The sequence below is a fragment of the Oikopleura dioica genome, chromosome 1 (genome assembly GCF_907165135.1).
Source record: "Oikopleura dioica chromosome 1, OKI2018_I68_1.0, whole genome shotgun sequence".
Lineage (NCBI taxonomy): Eukaryota > Metazoa > Chordata > Appendicularia > Copelata > Oikopleuridae > Oikopleura > Oikopleura dioica.
The window spans coordinates 376,049-398,343 of record NC_137291.1 but is presented as its reverse complement, the minus strand read 5'-3'; the positions used below and the strand labels follow the sequence as shown (position 1 = coordinate 398,343).

General features: G+C 39.6%; 3 protein-coding genes across 3 annotated transcripts; 2 read left to right on the top strand and 1 right to left on the bottom strand.

Annotated features, from left to right (window-relative positions):
* Positions 1-1,758: 1,758 nt before the first annotated feature.
* On the top strand, positions 1,759-5,211 carry LOC145702780 (uncharacterized). Its single transcript, XM_081780053.1, has 6 exons — positions 1,759-2,022; positions 2,559-2,815; positions 2,857-3,243; positions 3,289-3,522; positions 3,881-4,475; positions 4,678-5,211. The coding sequence occupies exons 1-6, from the start codon at positions 1,759-1,761 to the stop codon at positions 5,209-5,211; spliced, it is 2,271 nt and encodes a 756-aa protein (XP_081636179.1).
* A 9,194-nt stretch (positions 5,212-14,405) lies between these two features.
* Positions 14,406-15,148, top strand: LOC145695351 (uncharacterized). Its single transcript, XM_081772352.1, has 3 exons — positions 14,406-14,506; positions 14,580-14,820; positions 14,865-15,148. Exons 1-3 carry the CDS (start codon positions 14,468-14,470, stop codon positions 14,969-14,971), a joined length of 387 nt encoding a protein of 128 aa, XP_081628478.1. The 5' UTR covers positions 14,406-14,467; the 3' UTR covers positions 14,972-15,148.
* Positions 15,149-17,814: 2,666 nt separating this feature from the next.
* LOC145702761 (uncharacterized) lies at positions 17,815-21,266 on the bottom strand. The gene is made up of 6 exons (XM_081780029.1): positions 21,003-21,266; positions 20,210-20,466; positions 19,782-20,168; positions 19,503-19,736; positions 18,550-19,144; positions 17,815-18,348 (listed from the first exon to the last, which is right to left on the bottom strand). The coding sequence occupies exons 1-6, from the start codon at positions 21,264-21,266 to the stop codon at positions 17,815-17,817; spliced, it is 2,271 nt and encodes a 756-aa protein (XP_081636155.1).
* Positions 21,267-22,295: the final 1,029 nt, after the last annotated feature.

The following is a 22,295-nucleotide window of genomic DNA, read 5'->3' as shown; positions in this document are numbered from 1 at the left end:
GTAGGGGAAACTGACATGAGTTGGTTAAAATCTATCTCCTTTCACAATTTTCATCCGATTTTTTTGAAACAAAAACCAGTCAGTAGAGCTCCGTTAGATCTAAAATTTGGTTTTCTCAGATCGAATTTCGAAGGTCTCTAGAATTTTATATGATCCTTTGAAATGTGCGCTCTCACGCTTCGCCCGCCTATCTCTCACGCTGCGCTCCTGCGAAAGTAGCGGCGCGGTTCAGCGCTTATTTCAAAGGATCATATAAAATTCTAGAGACCTTCAAAATTTGATCTGAGAAAACCAAATTTTAGATCTAACTGAGCTTTACTGACTGGTTTTTGTTTCAAAAAAATCGGATGAAAATTGTGAGAAGAGATAGATTTTAATCAACTCATGTCAGTTTCCCCTACTTTTTAGTGTACGATTTCGCTCATTTTCAGTATGCAAAAAGAGAAGGCTTTAATCAATATAAGCCAAAAGAAAGTTTTGAAAAAAGTTTATCCGTTCATAAGTAACGGCCTTTTGAAAAGTAGGTCACAGCGGGCCGCTGATCCAGCGTGGCGCGCCGGGCTGATTTGATGTTTTACCCTTAACGCTTAAGAGCAGCTGCAAATTAGGTAGGCTTTCATAAAGTGTGTCTATATTCTCAGAATAAAAAAAACAAAAAAGAAACTACCGCCGATATATTTTGAGTGAGTAAACTCTCATATCTGTGACAAGAATCCAGCCTGTCACAAAAAAGTGACTCTTTTTTCTTGCACTTCTTTTAACAGTTTTATATTTTATTTGATAATTTGAGAGTTTGCTATTCAATAATTCATAAGCTGTAAAATGTGTGTTTTGGATTTCTTTGAAGGAATAAGCGCGCCACCCTAAAGCAATTTTGCGCCCCGGAAGGGAGTTTGAAAACTCCGAAAGCGAATCTTCCCATCGGTATTGCGCCCCAGCGCCCTCCCCTCATGAGGGCCGACGCGCAAAAAATCAACCCCAAGAAAGCATCAAGGTAGAGAGCTGAAACTTCGGGACATAATGTAGGTCGAGCCAACTAAAAAAATTGTCATTGAAAATTTTTTGGTCTGGTCACGTGGTCACGTGATACAAGCCTCCGAAAAGCTAAAAAAGCTTGACGACCTTGAACGCCTGATCAAGGTCCATCAGCTCATACTTCATTAGAAACAGGGACAGGGTGTCAAATCGCGGGGGATTTTGAAGGGATTGCGCGCCACAGCGCCGTTTCGATCCCACGGTGTAAGGGATCGCCTCGCAACGAGAGGCAACGAAAAGGGAGCGCTCACAGAAACAAAGGGATCGCGCCGATCCCTTCGCGCGTGGGATATCCCTTCGCGCAAGGGATCTAAAATTTCTGAAAACGAGCGATCATGTAAAAATTCAACAACGATCATTTTTTAATGCGAAAATTGACCAACATATAATAATTCTTATCCTTTCAACGAAAAAACTAACCAAAATCATGGCATAATCAATCCGACTTTAGGTTTTTTTGTTTAAAATTTATTTTATTCATGTAAAAATTCACCATCCTTTTGTCTTCATCACAGATGGTTGGTACCTCGAGTTTTTTTCCGTCTTCCCTGTGATATCATCTCCAGCTGTTTGGATATAAACCCTTCATATCTGATTCTCGCAGCGGGGTATTACTAAGATACTATACTAATGATCGGAAATCAGCCCATCTGCAGAAGGACACCATCTATCCAGATGTATTGTCAATATAAAGTCCTCCAAAAATGAAATTTTTTCGTAAATATGAGTCAAAAACGACCATTTGATGAAGGTCCTTTGCTTTCTCCACCATCAACTCCGTTTGAGAAAAAGAAAAAAACCAAGGATGAGTTCAAGAAAATTGTAGAGATTCTAGAAGAAGATGAGAAGCTCATTTGCACTTCGGAGATCCATCATAATTACAAAGCAGATTTCAAACTAGAGAAGATCACGAAGTCAGACCAGACGCCGACGCCATATGTCATTTGCCGGAGCCAATTTTGCACTAATGCTGAATACAAACATAAGGTAAGAAAAAATTGACCAGATTTGAATTTAAATTAACCTTATCATGTAAAAATTAACCGGTAAAATTAAACCCTTTCAATTTAAAAATTCGATTTTAATTTTTCATGCAGAAATAAACCTTGCTCAAGTAAAAAAACTTTTTTCAAGAAAAAATCGACCCTTTTTATGTAAATATTGACCCTTTTAATGTAAAAATTGACCCTTTTAATGTAAAAATTGACCGTTTCCATGTAAGAATTGACCCTTTTCATGCAAAAATTGACCCTTTTCATGTAAACATTAACCCTTTCAATGTAAAAATTGACCCTTTTCATGTAAAAATTGTTCCTTCCCATGTAAAAATTGACCCTTCCCATGTAAAAATTGACCATTTCATGTAAAAATTGACCCTTCCCATGTAAAAATTGACCCTTTCCATGTAAGAATTTACCCTTTTCATGTAAAAATTGACCCTTTTCATGTGAAACTTGCCCTGGCTTGAGAATAAATAAGCCCTCTTCATTTTTGACCAGTCGAAAAAATTAACTCTTTTATAGGTTTTCTTTGGCATTCGAGGCAATTTGGCGAAAGCGAACCATGCGACTGACTACTACGTGAAACGTCACATCCAAGAACACCATCATTCAACCGCAACCGACGCCGAAGAGCTTGAGGAAATCGCCGCAGAAGTTGTTGCAAACGATGGTCTCTCGATTGGTGCTTTTGAAACCGAAACGATGAAGAAATTTTGCGCAAGGGCTCATCAGGCAATAGCGAATGGAATAAGCAGTCACAAAATTGTGAAGATTCTCAGGTAAAAATTGACCGTTTAATTTAGATAAATAAATTTTTAAGGCGCAAAAGTACCGTTTCCAATGGTATCGTCAAGTCAAAGCTGCCTGGTCTTATCCAGGAAAACAGATGCTGCTTGGTCCTTGATGGGTTCGATTGCCCTCGGCTAACGAAAGAAAGAAGTAGCAAATACCTCGGGGTCTTCATCGGGTTCTACGATTCGAACCTGCGAAAGACTCGATTTTTTCTTCTTCACTACGGGGTCATCTTCAAAGCAACTGATGCGAATGTACGTCGACAACTAGAAAACGTCCTCTCGGATTGGAATATCCTCGACTTTTTTCACGCAAAACGACTTCCAGTTGTCGGAGATGCGCCGATGGCTCAGGCCTTCTCTGACTATTTTGCCGTTGTCTGTGCAAGCCACACGATTTCGAATCAGTTAAAAAGGTAAATACATCATTCTTCTTTCATCAAATAACGTCTTTACTTTAGATATATTACCCTTGTCCAGAGCGATGCAATCGTCGGCGATAGCTGTGTCGAAATCGAGAAAGCTGTCTCAGCATGCAATCATCGAGCTGAACGAGACGACTGCTCCGAGAAATCCTTCAATGATCTAGTGAAAAGCTACACTCCAACTGAAGATGAGCTCAAGCACATCAGGCAATTCTACCCGAATTACGACAAATTCGTTACGATCGACAGGATCTACTACATCAGATTCAGGTTCGTTCTTCATCATTTCATGTAAAAATTGACTTTTTCATGTAAAAATTGACCCTTTCCATGTAAGAATTGACCCTTTTAATGTAAAAATTGACCCTTTTCATGTAAAAATTGACCCTTTTCATGTAAAAATTAACCCTTTCCATGTAAAAATTGACCCTTTCCATGTAAAAATTGACCCTTTCCATGTAAAAATTGACCCTTTTCATGTAAAAATTAACCCTTTCCATGTAAAAATTGACCCTTTCCATGTAAAAATTGACCCTTTCCATGTAAAAATTAATCATTCCATGACAAAATTAACCGAAGTCATGTAAAAATTAACCGTTATTATGTAATAATTGACTTTATCTTTCAGATCTTTCATCACGACGTACAAGCAGCTCATGGCAAACGAGCCTCTTCTTCGTCGTCATCAGAAGTACCTGACCGACTCAAAGTCGATCACACACGAAATCGACTGGAAGCTTGTTCATTACCTCTACTCAGTCTCTCAAGTCTTCGAGCCTGCTCTGGCGTCCACCGACTCGGATCACTTCTCGGTTGGAGACACCCTGGCAAAACTGTTCGACTTGCTGAAATTTTTGCTTCAAGTTGATCCGGCTGACTTCAAGGAAATCCACCAGGAGCTGATTCTGACCGTAGCAGACTACATTTTCGGTGCAAACATCACTGGAAGGAAGCCATCGAGAGGATCCTACATCAAATCGAGAGCAAATCCAGCTGCTTTGGTCGGGCTCTCCCTTGACTTCTTCAGCCGCCACTTCGAATTCACCTTGATCCGTAACCGACTTGACGACGCCTTTGAGAAGGATTCGTTCATCACCCAGTCTACATACAACACCCTCAACACTTGCTTTGATACTGCAGTTCCTGTCTGGAAGGAGACAGTGCGCAAAACCTTCTTTGACCTCGCCGAGCAAACCAAGCCAAGCGAAGAAATCTTTATTCTTGTAAGTAAAGGTTTATTATTTCCCGGATCTGGTTAATTTTTTCCCGCAAAGGGGTAATTCTTATCAAGTTTCGATTAGTTTCTGCATCTAGCGGTTAATTTTTACATGACATCGGATTACTCTTTCATAAAAAAAGGTCAATTCTTACTCAGAGCTGGTCAATTTTTACATAAAAAAGCATAAATTATAAACATTATTTTAGGTTCCTGTTGAAAACCAGCAACAGACGACACCATCGGCAGCTACTTCATCACAGCCAAAGACGTTGACTCCTCCAAGCTCGCAGGAGCGCGCTCCGCCGACTCCTCCATCTTCTCAAGCAAAGTCGACTTTCGAGGAAGAAATGGAGCAATATTCAAGCGACGAGGATGAATGCGAAAAATCATCAACTGATGAGTTCTCTGCATGGTTCAAAAAGGAGAACAAGACGGAGCGCAAAGAAAGCGTCAAAAGATACAAGCAATGGTTGAACCAGCTCGATCCCCAGTTCAAGACCTCCGCCAGTACCGCTGAACGAAGTTTGATGTATTTCACACATCACGCTGGAACTTACCCGACATTCGCCAGAATCGCACAACTCGTACGCTCAACTCCTGGCTCAAGCGGCAGCATCGAACGTCTCTTCTCAAAAGCGAACGATATCATGTCTTCAAAACGCAACTGCTTGAACACCAGTACTGTTGAACTCATTCTACAAGTGTCTTCTTATCCAAATGTACAGAATCTATTTGAATAAATGTTTTTCGCTAAAAATTATGCGTCGAAATCCTGCATTTATGACCCCTTTGCATGCAAAAATTAACCGAATTCATGAAAAAATTAACCTTGATCATGCAAAAATTAACCCTTTCTTAGAATAAATTGACCGAGGTCATGTAAATATTAACCGAATTTATGAAAAAATTAACCTTTATCATGCTAAAATTAACCCTTTCTTAGTATAAATTCACCGAGGTCATGCAAATATAAACCGAACTCATGAAAAAATTGACCTTTATCATGCATAAATTAACCCATTCTAAGCATTAATTGACCGAGGTCATGCCAATATTAACCATTTTCATGGACAAATTTACCTTAGTCGCGTAAAAATCGACCAAAATCGGATAAATCAGGCTTTTAGCCGATCAAAACGCTCTTAAATGGCCCTTAGCCAATCAAAACGATCTAAAATGGCTCTCAGCCAATCAAAACGAGCGAAAACGTCTATCAGCCAATCAAAACGAGCGAAAACGTCTATCAGCCAATCAAAACGCTCGAAAATGCCCCTTAGCAAATCAAAACGCTCGAAAATGTATATGAGCCAATCAAAACGCTCGAAAATGTCTATCAGCCAATCAAAAATCTAAATGCTCAAAAAATGGTTTCGGCCAATCTTAATGCTGCAAATAGGCTTTCCGCCAATCAAAAAGCTTAAAAAATGATTCCAGCCAATCAGAATGCCCAAAAAAAAAAAATTTGGGCCAATCAAAATGCTCGAAATTTCCTCTTTGGGAAAAAGTTCTTAAATGTTGACTTTTAAAAGTTAAACATTCGCCTTCCATAGAATTGCACAAAAAATCTCTAGAACAAATGTTGATTTTTGTGTAAATTAATAATAATCGTCAGTTATAAGTATGCCCAGGAAGAAAGAAGAGTTCCCTATTTGCTGCACACTCTGCTTGCGCAGTTTAAAAATGTCAACTCTCGACTTTCATTTTAAACGTTATCACAAAGAAATAGAGCCAAGTCAACGACGAAATTACATTACAAAATGTATTATTAAAAAAAAAGTCGCAATTTCTTTCAGGAAATTTAAAAAAAAGATAAGAGTGATTCTTAATTTGATTTTTTTTAAATAAAATAGAAATCTTGAAGTAAATCAAGATTGTTTCCTCGATTCTACTGTGCGGGAAACATATCGAGACGATCTGGGAAGAGTCAAGAGTCACCAAGTTACCATTCGCTCAATAAAGGCGAAAGAAGATAAGAAAAAGTTCAAGAAATTCGTAGAAACGGCGCGTGAGAGAGCAGCGGCGAAGAAAGAAAGGGGTCGGTTATCCTTATATAACCTTTTTTGTGAAAATCTTTATTCGGTTTGTTCAATAAGTCAAAAAATATATTTAACTATTTTTAGTCACCACCGATTATTCTTCCTGCTCCAGTGACATTAACTAAAGACAGTCAATACGAATGTCCACTCATGACAGACAATTGTTCATCTTCATATGCAGCATCATCCTGTGAAAAATGTCCGGAAATTTGCACGAATTGTTACCAACAAGCATGGCACCCAGGCTACAAGTGCATTTTTTGCATGAAAAAATTGTATTAAGTTTTTCAACTTTCTGTTTCATTCGAAATTGTCCAATTCTAGAGTAAAAGTTTTGTGAAAATTGAGTACACTATGTTTTTCCGTGAGAATCCCTTATTATATCTGTTCAAGATTCCCCAATACATTTCGAATCAATTATTAAGTTTGAAAATCACTGTCTTAGAGCGCAGGCTCCGCTGGCGCCAGAAGCGCTCGATTTGGCGCTCTGGCTCCCGCGATCCCTTCGCGTTCAAAATGGCGCGCGAGCGATCCCTTCACTCTTGGGATCGAGCGTAGGCGAGTAAGCGCGATCCCTTCTCGATCCCCCGCGATTTGACACCCTGTGCTCCAGTCTTTTCCGTGTCGACTGTATTTTTTTTCTTAATTTCGGGTTCAATTGTGCCAGGACCCTAAGGAGTGAAGCAAACCGTTGTATTTGCTCGGTGACTTGCAGGTTATTCTAGGGTCATTATCGATCTTTATCGCTTGCCAGGTGAGCCTATTGTTTCTCGGCGGGAGCCTGTTGGTAGGCAATATTTGAACTTGGCTGGCCCCTGGAGGCGCAGATTTCGGGTTTTCACTGTATATAAGGGTGGTGTCATGGGATGTGAAGGAAACTTGATTTACTCGCGGTTTTGGCAAGCAATTCGAAAAGGCGATTCGAAAAGTTTTTAGACGAGCTAAAATTTTGAGCCGGCAGGGGCGGCCTCGAGCAACTTGTTGTTGAGTTTTGGAATAACTTGACAAGTCGGAAATTGAAATTCAGAAAGGGAGCTGCTCTCGTTTCGGAGATATTATTTCAAAAATTTATCAAGGGGCTTTTTAAAATTGAATTGATTTTCGCAAATCAGATATCTTGTACTTATTTTAGTACCCTGAAGTGGTCGTGAGTTTTTTTTTTAAGAGAATGAGGCTCTGCCAAGATTTTGCCCGTATTTTCATCGCCGGGTCTCCTTTTGCTGAGCCGGAAGAACTTTAAGCTGCACTTCTTGCTTTTGACGGCAGCAGTAGCAAATCATACGCGCAAATTTCTGAGCGATTGCTGCGTAACAGTCCGAGGCTCAAGCCGAGGATAAGGATTCCGAGAAGGAATATTACAAAGAGCCATTTCATCATGGCGAATTGGCCCATCAGGGATTGCTGGTGGTTCAACACCAGCCGTTCCAAAATATCTTTAGGTCCGAATCTCATCTTGAAATAATTTTGTTTTCGAGGAACGGAACGGTTTTGCTTATCTACTTAAGGGGCGATATTTCAATAGTTTCAGTGTGTATTTTTTTCAGTTGTTCTCTTTCAGGGCGTTTATTCCCTAAATAGATGTCAATACGTTTTCCAATGCGAATACCGTCGGTGCGCTCTTTCCCCAAAGAGATGCATTGGATCTTACCTATAGTTGATGCGTTTTCTCTCACGAAGGCCTGACCGCCGGTTCTGGCGTGGTTCCTCTGCCTGTCGTGCCGGTAATTTTACGTTTCATTCCGTTTAAGTGAATTTAACGTACCTCGGATGCGCATCCTTCCTTTTCTTCGACGATTTGAGGAGTTGCGACAGGCCGAATGTTGCTCCTGTGCGCAATAAATTGTCGTCTTGGGTAGAGATCAGACGCAAGAAGGTAAGTGTAAACGTCTAAACGCTTCGAGACTGTGAGCCGCCCTTTCCAGTTTCGAAAGAGCTTTGACTCCCCGGGGTCCCTTTGGCGTTTCATCAGCACAGTTGTCCGAGGACGGAGAACAGTTTTGTCTTCGGGTCGTACGTCCCGCGTCTCCTCCGCTGTCTGGGCTGTCTGAAGTGACAGCGCGCGGATCATCGCCCGACCTGCCTTGGCTATGAAAACAGCGTTGTTTTCAGGTACATCTTTCGTATCCTTGAGTACGCTTCTGACTTCGAAAATTCCAGTGGACAACCTGGCCGGGATAGTCCTAGGAACTTTTTCCAAGGCAAGTGGGAGAGGCATGGTAAATCGGTTGCAGCTTTCAATTCACTGCGGTTGTTTAGCCATACAGAGACGTCCAGGGGACCGGAAGCTGTGGGGACAGTAAAGGTAAGCTGCTCCCGTAACGCTCGGTCCTCCGTCTTGTCGACTGGTGCCTGGACTTCTAATATTGTCCCGTCCATTACTCGTTCAGCTTTCTTTACTTCGAATAGTCTGGTTAATTTCTTACGGAGGAGCCTAATGCTTTCTCCGTCGATTTGTATCTTGCTCTGCGAGATTTTGATCGTTCTGTTCGTTAATGCCGGCAGCCCGATGATAATAGGTGTTTTGCATTGGTACTACTGTTTCCGTTGGTAGCGCGATTATAGTTTGTGGGTATCTTTGGCAAAGACGAGACTTCTGCGTCAGTGCGGACTTCTTTTCCTGCGCAATAGAGACGGACCCCTGAGGGTAAGGCAACTTCCTCTTTTTTCAGGTTTTCGAGAGCGAGTTTGCCAATTATTTTTGCCCGTAGTGTAACTGCTGTTTCCTCTGGACCCGTGTGTATATTGACGACTTTTTCGTTGGGTAGCTTAACTCGGAGCGAATCGCTTCTCTCTTTTCTTTTTTCAGATTTGACGTCTTCTGTTTCCATTTTTAGTTTAAAATCCTTGATATTTGTTATTTGTTCAACTTTGATATTCTTATTTCAGTCGTTCAATATTTTCCAGTTCTTTTCACGGACTAACACATGTTCGCATTTCGCTTCATTTTGGGCGGAGATTTTCTTTTTAACGCATCGCTGTGGTTAATTGTTGTTTGTATGGTTTGAGTGTCAGTTTCAAAGACTTAACTCTCGCACTAATATCGGCATAATAGTGCGCTTGCTCAGCATTTGGCTGGTCGTTAGGTGATCACGACAATGCGGACTAGTTGGTTTCCGTGCCAGTCTTGCTTATGCTGGTCTTTTCTTTCGATTTTGTTTTTAATCGGGCACCTATGTGCTCACCTGTCTGCGTCGTTTGTGCGCAGCAGTTTATAGAGTCGCTATTGTTGTTTCAACGGTTTGAGTGTCAGTTTCAAAGACTTAACTCTCGCACCGATATCGGCATAATAATGCGCTTGCTCAGCATTTGGCTGTTCGTTGGGTGATCGCGACAATGCGGACTAGTTGGTTTCCGTGCCAATCTTGTTTATGCTGGTCATTTCTTTCGATTTTGTTTTTAATCGGGCACCTATTGTGCTCACCTGTCTGCGTCGGTTTGTGCGCAGCAGTGTATAGAGTCGCTGTTGTTGTTTCTACGGTTTGAGTGTCAGTTGCAAAGACTTAACTCTCGCACCGATATCGGCATATTAATGCGCTTGCTCAGCATTTGGCTGGTCGTATGGTGATCACGACAATGCGGACTAGTTGGTTTCCGTGCCAGTCTTGCTTGTGCTGGTCGTTTCTTTCGATTTTTAATCGGGCACCTATTGTGCTTACCTGTCTGCGTCGTTTATGCGCAGCAGTTTTTAGAGTCGCTGTTCTTTAACACTTCTGACACCATTGTAGAGGTTTACTCTCTATATAATAAACTATCAAACTTTCATAGTATTGTAATTTATTTGGTCAGTGGCTAATTTGGAAAAATAGCTGCTCGTTGACTAGTGACAGCCGGTTATATAGTGAGCTCAAGTGCTCTTGAAAAGCGCCGCGCCCAGCTCGGGCGACTTCCTTCAAGTGCCAACTTGATTCATCGGGAAAATAAAGACAGTAAATCCCTATAAAGTAATTTAAGGAGATACAGGCTAATCACAAGTTTGATTGTAGAACGTTTTCGATTTTATTTCAAATCATCATCAGTACAAATTAAGCTTAAGATAAGGAAGAACATTTGTAAAATACCTCTGTTTAATGAGAAAGCAAACTTACGCTAACTGAAATCAAAAACGCGAGAAGACGAAAACAAGTTGATTTTATCGAGCGCCAAGATCTGCCCTAAATAAACAGAGGTATTTTACAAATGTTCTTCCTTATCTTAAGCTTAATTTGTACTGATGATGATTTGAAATAAAATCGAAAACGTTCTACAATCAAACTTGTGATTATTAACGAAGTCTACCATCTACACGTCAAGAGATACAGGCTGTTAAAGCGTCCTCATTTTGCAATTATCCGTTAATCGGATTTGCGCGGATCAAAAATTAAGATCACTTATCTTAGCTACACCCTTATTAGCATGTATTTTTTATAGGGCAGCCCTAAAACTGTGCATATATCCTTCTAAGGGACCTCAACTCTAACGAATTCAAGGTGATCATAAGTCCTTTTCTGACGTAACAATGAGAAGACCTTAAGTTTGAAATTATCCTTGATCTTCCTGATTTTGAAAGAACATACCCTTAGCTTTTATTTGATGGGTTAAGAGTGTCTTCATCTAAAAATTTATAAATTGGATGAGCAAACCCCTATTTTTGCCTATCTTCAAGAAATTCATCAAACACCCAAACCGTGGGGGGAGGGGGTCCATAAAAGGCCAAAACTTTTCAGAAGAGACGTTTTTTGATCTTAAAATTATCATATGTCTTTTAACACTTGAACTTATATTGCGCAGATTTCTTCGTCAAAAATTATTTCGTCAAAAACGACTTATTCTCGAAAATAAATACAGAGCGGGCCTGATCACCAAAAATTTGTAAAAGATGAGGTCCCTTATATCATATGAATAAATGAACAGTTTTAGGGCTGTCCTAGTAACAACGGTGCGCTCTTGGTGAGGTTTACAGACTTTTGTGTTTTTAGATCCAAAATAGCAGAATTCTTTTCAAAAACCAAGACATTTAATGTACAGACAAAACGGAAAATTCAGGAATTTGAGGAAAATGAGAAAAATTTTGAAAGCGCACGATTCCGAAAAGTTTAGACTAAAATTCAACTGAGAGGCCTATTCTCTAATAATAATAATTAAGGGCCACCTTTTTCCAAATTAAAAATAAATCAGAAAGGGTCAAAAAAGCCTTGCGCAGCACTTAAAAGCCAATTTTCTGGTTGACACCCTTCAAAAGGGCACTTTTGACGCAAAAAAAATTTCAAGTCGAGTTCGGACAATTCCGAAGATTCGGCGTTTTTTCCCGAAGAAAAACTTCCGGAATTGTCCGTTTTGTCTTTTAATTAATAAATGACAATTATATATTTATAACAATAATAATTTTATAATGATAATCGTTTCTTTTGAGAAAAAGACAACATAAAATAGCATTGAAATGCTTAACAACCGCCGTTCTATTTGTGTGCTCATGACTCAGGGCCGACGCGCAAAAAATCAACCCCAAGAAAGCATCAACGTAGAGAGCTGAAACTTCGGGATATAATGTAGTTTGATCCAACTAAAAAAATTGCTATTAAAAATTTTTTGGTCTGGTCGCGTGGTCACGTGATACAGGCCTCCGAAAACCTAAAAAAGCTTGACGACCTTGAACGCCTGATCAAGGTCGATCGGCTCATACTTCAGAAGAAAGAACTCAAAAAGTTATTCTTATAGAGTAAATTATATTTTTGGTGGCGCAATCAAGTGAGGCGGTAGAAGGGACAAAAACCCCAAATAACGGGTAAAAATATGGACAAATCAAGCTTTCATGGGTTCATTTAGTCAAAATTGGTGTCAAAAACAGCTTTTTTGGACGTTTCAACGAGCTCTTCTGCGTCACGTGATTGCACCACCAAAAATATTATTAGCTCTATCAGAATAACTTTTGAGCTCTTTCTAATCAGGGATGTAAATCACCACACCATTTTCACCCCACCACAGCAAAATGGTGGGGTGATCCGTGGTGGAAAAAATCACCCCACCACCACCACCGAAAAAGGGTGATGGTGAAAAATCACCCCACCACCACCACTGAAAAAAGTGATGGTGAAAAATCACCCCACCACCACCACTGAAAAAAGTGATGGTGAAAAAATCACCCCACCACCACCATTGAAAAGGTGAAAAAGTTTCGAGATCAATTTAGTCAAAATTATTCTAGATATCACTTTTTTGTTTTTGCCGCGGGCGAGTTCTTTAGAGCTAAATATGGCAAAACGCAAAAGATTAGAGAATTTGTCAGTTCAATTCGCCAAGGCGAAAGATCAAAAGACTCTTCTCCGAGTACAGAAAGTACTCGACGAATACGAAGGTTGGAATATTAAAGGTTTCCTTTTCGGCTTCAAAGAAAATGGCGATTACAGTGGATACGCCCGCTGCGAAGGTGACTGTAAATCTAAGAGCTCAGAGTTCATATGCGAAGGTGGAGGAACCCTAGTAAGCCGCGATAAATGTAAACTGCGTATTTTTCGAACAAAAACTTTTTAGTAAAAATTCATATCACGCGTAACCATGAATTGGTCTTTTCGGATCCTTTCACCGCCGCCAAGACGAAGAAAAATACGAAACAGATTCCCGAGGCCGCTGTTACAAGAATAAAAAAATACAATTCCTATCTTGTTAGCGCTAAAAATCTCAGCCAGAGCTATTTTGATTGGTAAGACTTGTGATGATAAGATTTTATCTTCATGAAAAATTAAGTGACATCGTGTCAAAAAGAGATGAAATTCTTCTTGAATCACTTGGATTTGATCCACAAGAGGCAATCAAACTCAAATCATCTCGGTACTTTATCGCCAAAGAAGCCAATATCGCCGCAGAAGAAATGGTGGTCTATATTTCGGAAAATGTGCCATTTTTTATTGAAAAGGGTCACTGTGGGCTACAAGTTGATCACAAAGCGATGATAAACAAAACAAGTGACTTTCAAGATCAAGCGTACTGCATTGCCCTTACTCTGACTCTTGGATCTGTAACGGTGGTTTATCCTCTAATTTTTGAAGCTGTCGATTCAACTAGTAGCGAAGAATCAATTCCAATTTTCGAGCAAACTCTCGAGGTAAAAATGAAAGAAAGTCTTATAATATTTTTCAATTAGAAATTCTCATTGGACGCCGCAAAAATTGCGATTACATCAGATTTGCAGTGTCACTGGTCGGTTAGAAACATAAGCATGCTAAGTAATATCTGCATGTGTCACTCTTTAAGGTCGAGTTCAAATCAATATGCGGGTCTTTGTCTCATAGAAAAAGGACTTTTTTCGCATAGCAAAAGGGCTTTTTACGCATAGAAATGAAATTTTGAACAAAATTTATTGTTAACGAACTCTTGTTTTAGTCTTATTGCAAATGCAGCGATAGAACAAGCTGAAAAGTTTTTTCATCTAGATTCATTATTTTTCGACTCGATCAAATCTTTCATCCAAGAAGCAAAAAAAGGCATTTCCAAAGCTACTCTCGGTATGTTTTTAACATATTTTCTCTTAATTCCATACATATAGACGCCCTCAACAAACCAAAAGGAAGCCCCCCATCCCTTGGAGACTATTTTTACGATTTGGTCCCGACCCCCGCGGATTCATTAAAAATGATCAAACTGGAGCAGCCTGACTCTACATTGTCAGAGGAAAGTGCACACAAGATCAAAACATCATATCCCTTACCCGGCCCGTTGCATCTGATACGATTTACATCCTTAACGACGCATTTGCGCTTGATTCTCTCCTGGTCAAATCAACTTCTTACGATGGACTCTGCAACATCTAATGAGCGATATTTGATACAGGAAATGGGTGAAAATAGTCGTATGTGACCTTTCCTAGTCTGAAAATGACCTCTCTAGTCTTAAAATGACCCAATTTTCACCTGTTCTAAAGAATTTGTCCCATGGAATTCCTGCGTTCGAAAAATGCGCGGCTCTTCACTCCATTTTGAGCTGCATTATGAAATATATCAAGAGGATGGAAAGAACAGATGCAAAAGTATGAACAATTATCATTAATTATTATTATTAATTATTATTAATTAATTATCATTTTTGCATATGAAATTAAGATCACCGAGAATTTGCCGACCTTTGAACAAGTTGGTATCGAACTTGAAAAACTTGCAGTTCCCAAGAAAAATGAGGATGGAGAGTTTGAAGAAGATTTCGAAATAAGAGAATACAAGGAAATTTTCGCTCGCAGCTGTTTCATAAAACTCATGTTTTTCATGGCTGGAAAAGCTTATGTTAGTGAATCGATTGGAGAAGTCGAGGGAAAAGAGAGTTCTCGCGTCTTGGGCGCTACTAAAGGTATAAATTTTCATGTTTCAAAGTTACTTCATTATATTTTATAGCCGCGGTTTTTGTCTATTGGCCGACACACAAGTGCAATTTATATAAACTCATCGGGCATATGGAGAAATCATCGGATTATTTTTTCGGAAAAATTCCGAAATTCTAAAAAAAGAAATTGCCAACTGGCAAAACGACGCAAAGCAGTACATAAAAGATCTTTGGGGAAAAATAAGCGGTGAGCCGACCTTGTGTGAAATGCCTGCTCAAAATTCGGATGACCAAGAAGTTGATGTTGATCCTTCGCTAGTCGCCTCAGCTTCTCGTTCAGCACCCGCGAAGGGAATAAATGGCAAGTAAAAATAACGGTTATTGGCCTTATAGCATCTTAGATGAAATCAATAATGGATCTACCGGACTGGAAGCTATTCTTGAAGATCAATGGAAAATACTCCCCAGGCGAGAGTCAATCAGTAACGTCACTTATTCGATCTTTTTGGGAGACCAACAAAATGGATTATCCAAGATTGTATAAAATTACTGGTTATGTAAGTCGATTGATTCTTATTATTTTCGTTAATATAAATTTAAGCTTCTCTCAATAAATTCGTCGTCATCAGAAATCGAGCGATTGTTCAGCATCGTCTCCAGCAAAACAAGAGATCCGAGTCGAAATCGCCAGAAGATGGCTACGATCGAAAGAAATTTGCAAAACGAATTCGCTGGCAATTTCAAGGAGCTTGGAGAAGAAATTAAAAAATTTTATAATAAACAGTAGTTTTTATGTCGCAAGTTATATCTATTTATCTTAATAAATGATATTTTTCTATCAGATAAAATGTAAATGGCCATTGTAAAAAATCATCCCACCACCACTTCTCGAAAAAAAATGGTGCAAAATCACCCCACCACCACCACTTAAAAAAGGTGTTAGTGAAAAATCACCCCACCACCACCACTAAAAAAGGTGTTGGTGAAAAATCACCCCACCACCACCACTGAAAAAAGGTGATGGTGAAAAATCACCCCACCACCACCACGGAAAAAAGGGGATGGTGAAAAATCACCCCACCACAGTGGTGGGGTGGCTGTGGTGATTTACATCCCTGTTCAGGGTGTCAAATCGCGGGGGATCGAGAAGGGATCGCGCTTACTCGCCTACGCTCGATCCCAAGAGTGAAGGGATCGCTCGCGCGCCATTTTGAACGCGAAGGGATCGCGGGAGCCAGAGCGCCAAATCGAGCGCTTCTGGCGCCAGCGGAGCCTGCGCTCTAAGACAGTGATTTTCAAACTTAATAATTGATTCGAAATGTATTGGGGAATCTTGAACAGATATAATAAGGGATTCTCACGGAAAAACATAGTGTACTCAATTTTCACAAAACTTTTACTCTAGAATTGGACAATTTCGAATGAAACAGAAAGTTGAAAAACTTAATACAATTTTTTCATGCAAAAAATGCACTTGTAGCCTGGGTGCCATGCTTGTTGGTAACAATTCGTGCAAATTTCCGGACATTTTTCACAGGATGATGCTGCATATGAAGATGAACAATTGTCTGTCATGAGTGGACATTCGTATTGACTGTCTTTAGTTAATGTCACTGGAGCAGGAAGAATAATCGGTGGTGACTAAAAATAGTTAAATATATTTTTTGACTTATTGAACAAACCGAATAAAGATTTTCACAAAAAAGGTTATATAAGGATAACCGACCCCTTTCTTTCTTCGCCGCTGCTCTCTCACGCGCCGTTTCTACGAATTTCTTGAACTTTTTCTTATCTTCTTTCGCCTTTATTGAGCGAATGGTAACTTGGTGACTCTTGACTCTTCCCAGATCGTCTCGATATGTTTCCCGCACAGTAGAATCGAGGAAACAATCTTGATTTACTTCAAGATTTCTATTTTATTTAAAAAAAATCAAATTAAGAATCACTCTTATCTTTTTTTTAAATTTCCTGAAAGAAATTGCGACTTTTTTTTTAATAATACATTTTGTAATGTAATTTCGTCGTTGACTTGGCTCTATTTCTTTGTGATAACGTTTAAAATGAAAGTCGAGAGTTGACATTTTTAAACTGCGCAAGCAGAGTGTGCAGCAAATAGGGAACTCTTCTTTCTTCCTGGGCATACTTATAACTGACGATTATTATTAATTTACACAAAAATCAACATTTGTTCTAGAGATTTTTTGTGCAATTCTATGGAAGGCGAATGTTTAACTTTTAAAAGTCAACATTTAAGAACTTTTTCCCAAAGAGGAAATTTCGAGCATTTTGATTGGCCCAAATTTTTTTTTTTTGGGCATTCTGATTGGCTGGAATCATTTTTTAAGCTTTTTGATTGGCGGAAAGCCTATTTGCAGCATTAAGATTGGCCGAAACCATTTTTTGAGCATTTAGATTTTTGATTGGCTGATAGACATTTTCGAGCGTTTTGATTGGCTCATATACATTTTCGAGCGTTTTGATTTGCTAAGGGGCATTTTCGAGCGTTTTGATTGGCTGATAGACGTTTTCGCTCGTTTTGATTGGCTGATAGACGTTTTCGCTCGTTTTGATTGGCTGAGAGCCATTTTAGATCGTTTTGATTGGCTAAGGGCCATTTAAGAGCGTTTTGATCGGCTAAAAGCCTGATTTATCCGATTTTGGTCGATTTTTACGCGACTAAGGTAAATTTGTCCATGAAAATGGTTAATATTGGCATGACCTCGGTCAATTAATGCTTAGAATGGGTTAATTTATGCATGATAAAGGTCAATTTTTTCATGAGTTCGGTTTATATTTGCATGACCTCGGTGAATTTATACTAAGAAAGGGTTAATTTTAGCATGATAAAGGTTAATTTTTTCATAAATTCGGTTAATATTTACATGACCTCGGTCAATTTATTCTAAGAAAGGGTTAATTTTTGCATGATCAAGGTTAATTTTTTCATGAATTCGGTTAATTTTTGCATGCAAAGGGGTCATAAATGCAGGATTTCGACGCATAATTTTTAGCGAAAAACATTTATTCAAATAGATTCTGTACATTTGGATAAGAAGACACTTGTAGAATGAGTTCAACAGTACTGGTGTTCAAGCAGTTGCGTTTTGAAGACATGATATCGTTCGCTTTTGAGAAGAGACGTTCGATGCTGCCGCTTGAGCCAGGAGTTGAGCGTACGAGTTGTGCGATTCTGGCGAATGTCGGGTAAGTTCCAGCGTGATGTGTGAAATACATCAAACTTCGTTCAGCGGTACTGGCGGAGGTCTTGAACTGGGGATCGAGCTGGTTCAACCATTGCTTGTATCTTTTGACGCTTTCTTTGCGCTCCGTCTTGTTCTCCTTTTTGAACCATGCAGAGAACTCATCAGTTGATGATTTTTCGCATTCATCCTCGTCGCTTGAATATTGCTCCATTTCTTCCTCGAAAGTCGACTTTGCTTGAGAAGATGGAGGAGTCGGCGGAGCGCGCTCCTGCGAGCTTGGAGGAGTCAACGTCTTTGGCTGTGATGAAGTAGCTGCCGATGGTGTCGTCTGTTGCTGGTTTTCAACAGGAACCTAAAATAATGTTTATAATTTATGCTTTTTTATGTAAAAATTGACCAGCTCTGAGTAAGAATTGACCTTTTTTATGAAAGAGTAATCCGATGTCATGTAAAAATTAACCGCTAGATGCAGAAACTAATCGAAACTTGATAAGAATTACCCCTTTGCGGGAAAAAATTAACCAGATCCGGGAAATAATAAACCTTTACTTACAAGAATAAAGATTTCTTCGCTTGGCTTGGTTTGCTCGGCGAGGTCAAAGAAGGTTTTGCGCACTGTCTCCTTCCAGACAGGAACTGCAGTATCAAAGCAAGTGTTGAGGGTGTTGTATGTAGACTGGGTGATGAACGAATCCTTCTCAAAGGCGTCGTCAAGTCGGTTACGGATCAAGGTGAATTCGAAGTGGCGGCTGAAGAAGTCAAGGGAGAGCCCGACCAAAGCAGCTGGATTTGCTCTCGATTTGATGTAGGATCCTCTCGATGGCTTCCTTCCAGTGATGTTTGCACCGAAAATGTAGTCTGCTACGGTCAGAATCAGCTCCTGGTGGATTTCCTTGAAGTCAGCCGGATCAACTTGAAGCAAAAATTTCAGCAAGTCGAACAGTTTTGCCAGGGTGTCTCCAACCGAGAAGTGATCCGAGTCGGTGGACGCCAGAGCAGGCTCGAAGACTTGAGAGACTGAGTAGAGGTAATGAACAAGCTTCCAGTCGATTTCGTGTGTGATCGACTTTGAGTCGGTCAGGTACTTCTGATGACGACGAAGAAGAGGCTCGTTTGCCATGAGCTGCTTGTACGTCGTGATGAAAGATCTGAAAGATAAAGTCAATTATTACATAATAACGGTTAATTTTTACATGACTTCGGTTAATTTTGTCATGGAATGATTAATTTTTACATGGAAAGGGTCAATTTTTACATGGAAAGGGTCAATTTTTACATGGAAAGGGTTAATTTTTACATGAAAAGGGTCAATTTTTACATGGAAAGGGTCAATTTTTACATGGAAAGGGTCAATTTTTACATGGAAAGGGTTAATTTTTACATGAAAAGGGTCAATTTTTACATGAAAAGGGTCAATTTTTACATTAAAAGGGTCAATTCTTACATGGAAAGGGTCAATTTTTACATGAAAAAGTCAATTTTTACATGAAATGATGAAGAACGAACCTGAATCTGATGTAGTAGATCCTGTCGATCGTAACGAATTTGTCGTAATTCGGGTAGAATTGCCTGATGTGCTTGAGCTCATCTTCAGTTGGAGTGTAGCTTTTCACTAGATCATTGAAGGATTTCTCGGAGCAGTCGTCTCGTTCAGCTCGATGATTGCATGCTGAGACAGCTTTCTCGATTTCGACACAGCTATCGCCGACGATTGCATCGCTCTGGACAAGGGTAATATATCTAAAGTAAAGACGTTATTTGATGAAAGAAGAATGATGTATTTACCTTTTTAACTGATTCGAAATCGTGTGGCTTGCACAGACAACGGCAAAATAGTCAGAGAAGGCCTGAGCCATCGGCGCATCTCCGACAACTGGAAGTCGTTTTGCGTGAAAAAAGTCGAGGATATTCCAATCCGAGAGGACGTTTTCTAGTTGTCGACGTACATTCGCATCAGTTGCTTTGAAGATGACCCCGTAGTGAAGAAGAAAAAATCGAGTCTTTCGCAGGTTCGAATCGTAGAACCCGATGAAGACCCCGAGGTATTTGCTACTTCTTTCTTTCGTTAGCCGAGGGCAATCGAACCCATCAAGGACCAAGCAGCATCTGTTTTCCTGGATAAGACCAGGCAGCTTTGACTTGACGATACCATTGGAAACGGTACTTTTGCGCCTTAAAAATTTATTTATCTAAATTAAACGGTCAATTTTTACCTGAGAATCTTCACAATTTTGTGACTGCTTATTCCATTCGCTATTGCCTGATGAGCCCTTGCGCAAAATTTCTTCATCGTTTCGGTTTCAAAAGCACCAATCGAGAGACCATCGTTTGCAACAACTTCTGCGGCGATTTCCTCAAGCTCTTCGGCGTCGGTTGCGGTTGAATGATGGTGTTCTTGGATGTGACGTTTCACGTAGTAGTCAGTCGCATGGTTCGCTTTCGCCAAATTGCCTCGAATGCCAAAGAAAACCTATAAAAGAGTTAATTTTTTCGACTGGTCAAAAATGAAGAGGGCTTATTTATTCTCAAGCCAGGGCAAGTTTCACATGAAAAGGGTCAATTTTTACATGAAAAGGGTAAATTCTTACATGGAAAGGGTCAATTTTTACATGGGAAGGGTCAATTTTTACATGAAATGGTCAATTTTTACATGGGAAGGGTCAATTTTTACATGGGAAGGAACAATTTTTACATGAAAAGGGTCAATTTTTACATTGAAAGGGTTAATGTTTACATGAAAAGGGTCAATTTTTGCATGAAAAGGGTCAATTCTTACATGGAAACGGTCAATTTTTACATTAAAAGGGTCAATTTTTACATTAAAAGGGTCAATATTTACATAAAAAGGGTCGATTTTTTCTTGAAAAAAGTTTTTTTACTTGAGCAAGGTTTATTTCTGCATGAAAAATTAAAATCGAATTTTTAAATTGAAAGGGTTTAATTTTACCGGTTAATTTTTACATGATAAGGTTAATTTAAATTCAAATCTGGTCAATTTTTTCTTACCTTATGTTTGTATTCAGCATTAGTGCAAAATTGGCTCCGGCAAATGACATATGGCGTCGGCGTCTGGTCTGACTTCGTGATCTTCTCTAGTTTGAAATCTGCTTTGTAATTATGATGGATCTCCGAAGTGCAAATGAGCTTCTCATCTTCTTCTAGAATCTCTACAATTTTCTTGAACTCATCCTTGGTTTTTTTCTTTTTCTCAAACGGAGTTGATGGTGGAGAAAGCAAAGGACCTTCATCAAATGGTCGTTTTTGACTCATATTTACGAAAAAATTTCATTTTTGGAGGACTTTATATTGACAATACATCTGGATAGATGGTGTCCTTCTGCAGATGGGCTGATTTCCGATCATTAGTATAGTATCTTAGTAATACCCCGCTGCGAGAATCAGATATGAAGGGTTTATATCCAAACAGCTGGAGATGATATCACAGGGAAGACGGAAAAAAACTCGAGGTACCAACCATCTGTGATGAAGACAAAAGGATGGTGAATTTTTACATGAATAAAATAAATTTTAAACAAAAAAACCTAAAGTCGGATTGATTATGCCATGATTTTGGTTAGTTTTTTCGTTGAAAGGATAAGAATTATTATATGTTGGTCAATTTTCGCATTAAAAAATGATCGTTGTTGAATTTTTACATGATCGCTCGTTTTCAGAAATTTTAGATCCCTTGCGCGAAGGGATATCCCACGCGCGAAGGGATCGGCGCGATCCCTTTGTTTCTGTGAGCGCTCCCTTTTCGTTGCCTCTCGTTGCGAGGCGATCCCTTACACCGTGGGATCGAAACGGCGCTGTGGCGCGCAATCCCTTCAAAATCCCCCGCGATTTGACACCCTGCTGGAGCATTCAATGCTTCCGACACTCATCAACTGGCAGTTGACGACTTCCACAGAAAAATGAGCATAACCGGTAAATGAAATGCGAACTTTGGTTGAGCTGCGTTTGAAACACCAACTCTACCATGGTCGAACTTAACAAGGCTCCATCGATATAACAAGGAGTAATGTTAAATTGATTGACAGATTCCACGAAATTTATATTTGATTTTATGACGAAAATTGTCGGCAACGAAAGGCTGAGTTGACCATAATATGTTTTTGAAAAAAAAATTCACGAGCGAAAAGAACTCGAATAAAAGAACAAAAATGCGTTTAGATCAACGGCGAAACCTCGTAATACATAATCAGCTCGGACCGCCACGAGACTAACTTTGATCGAAGGGGAAGTCGTGAATTCATACGACGTAAAATAGAAAACCCCAGAGGAGAGGGAAAGAAAGGG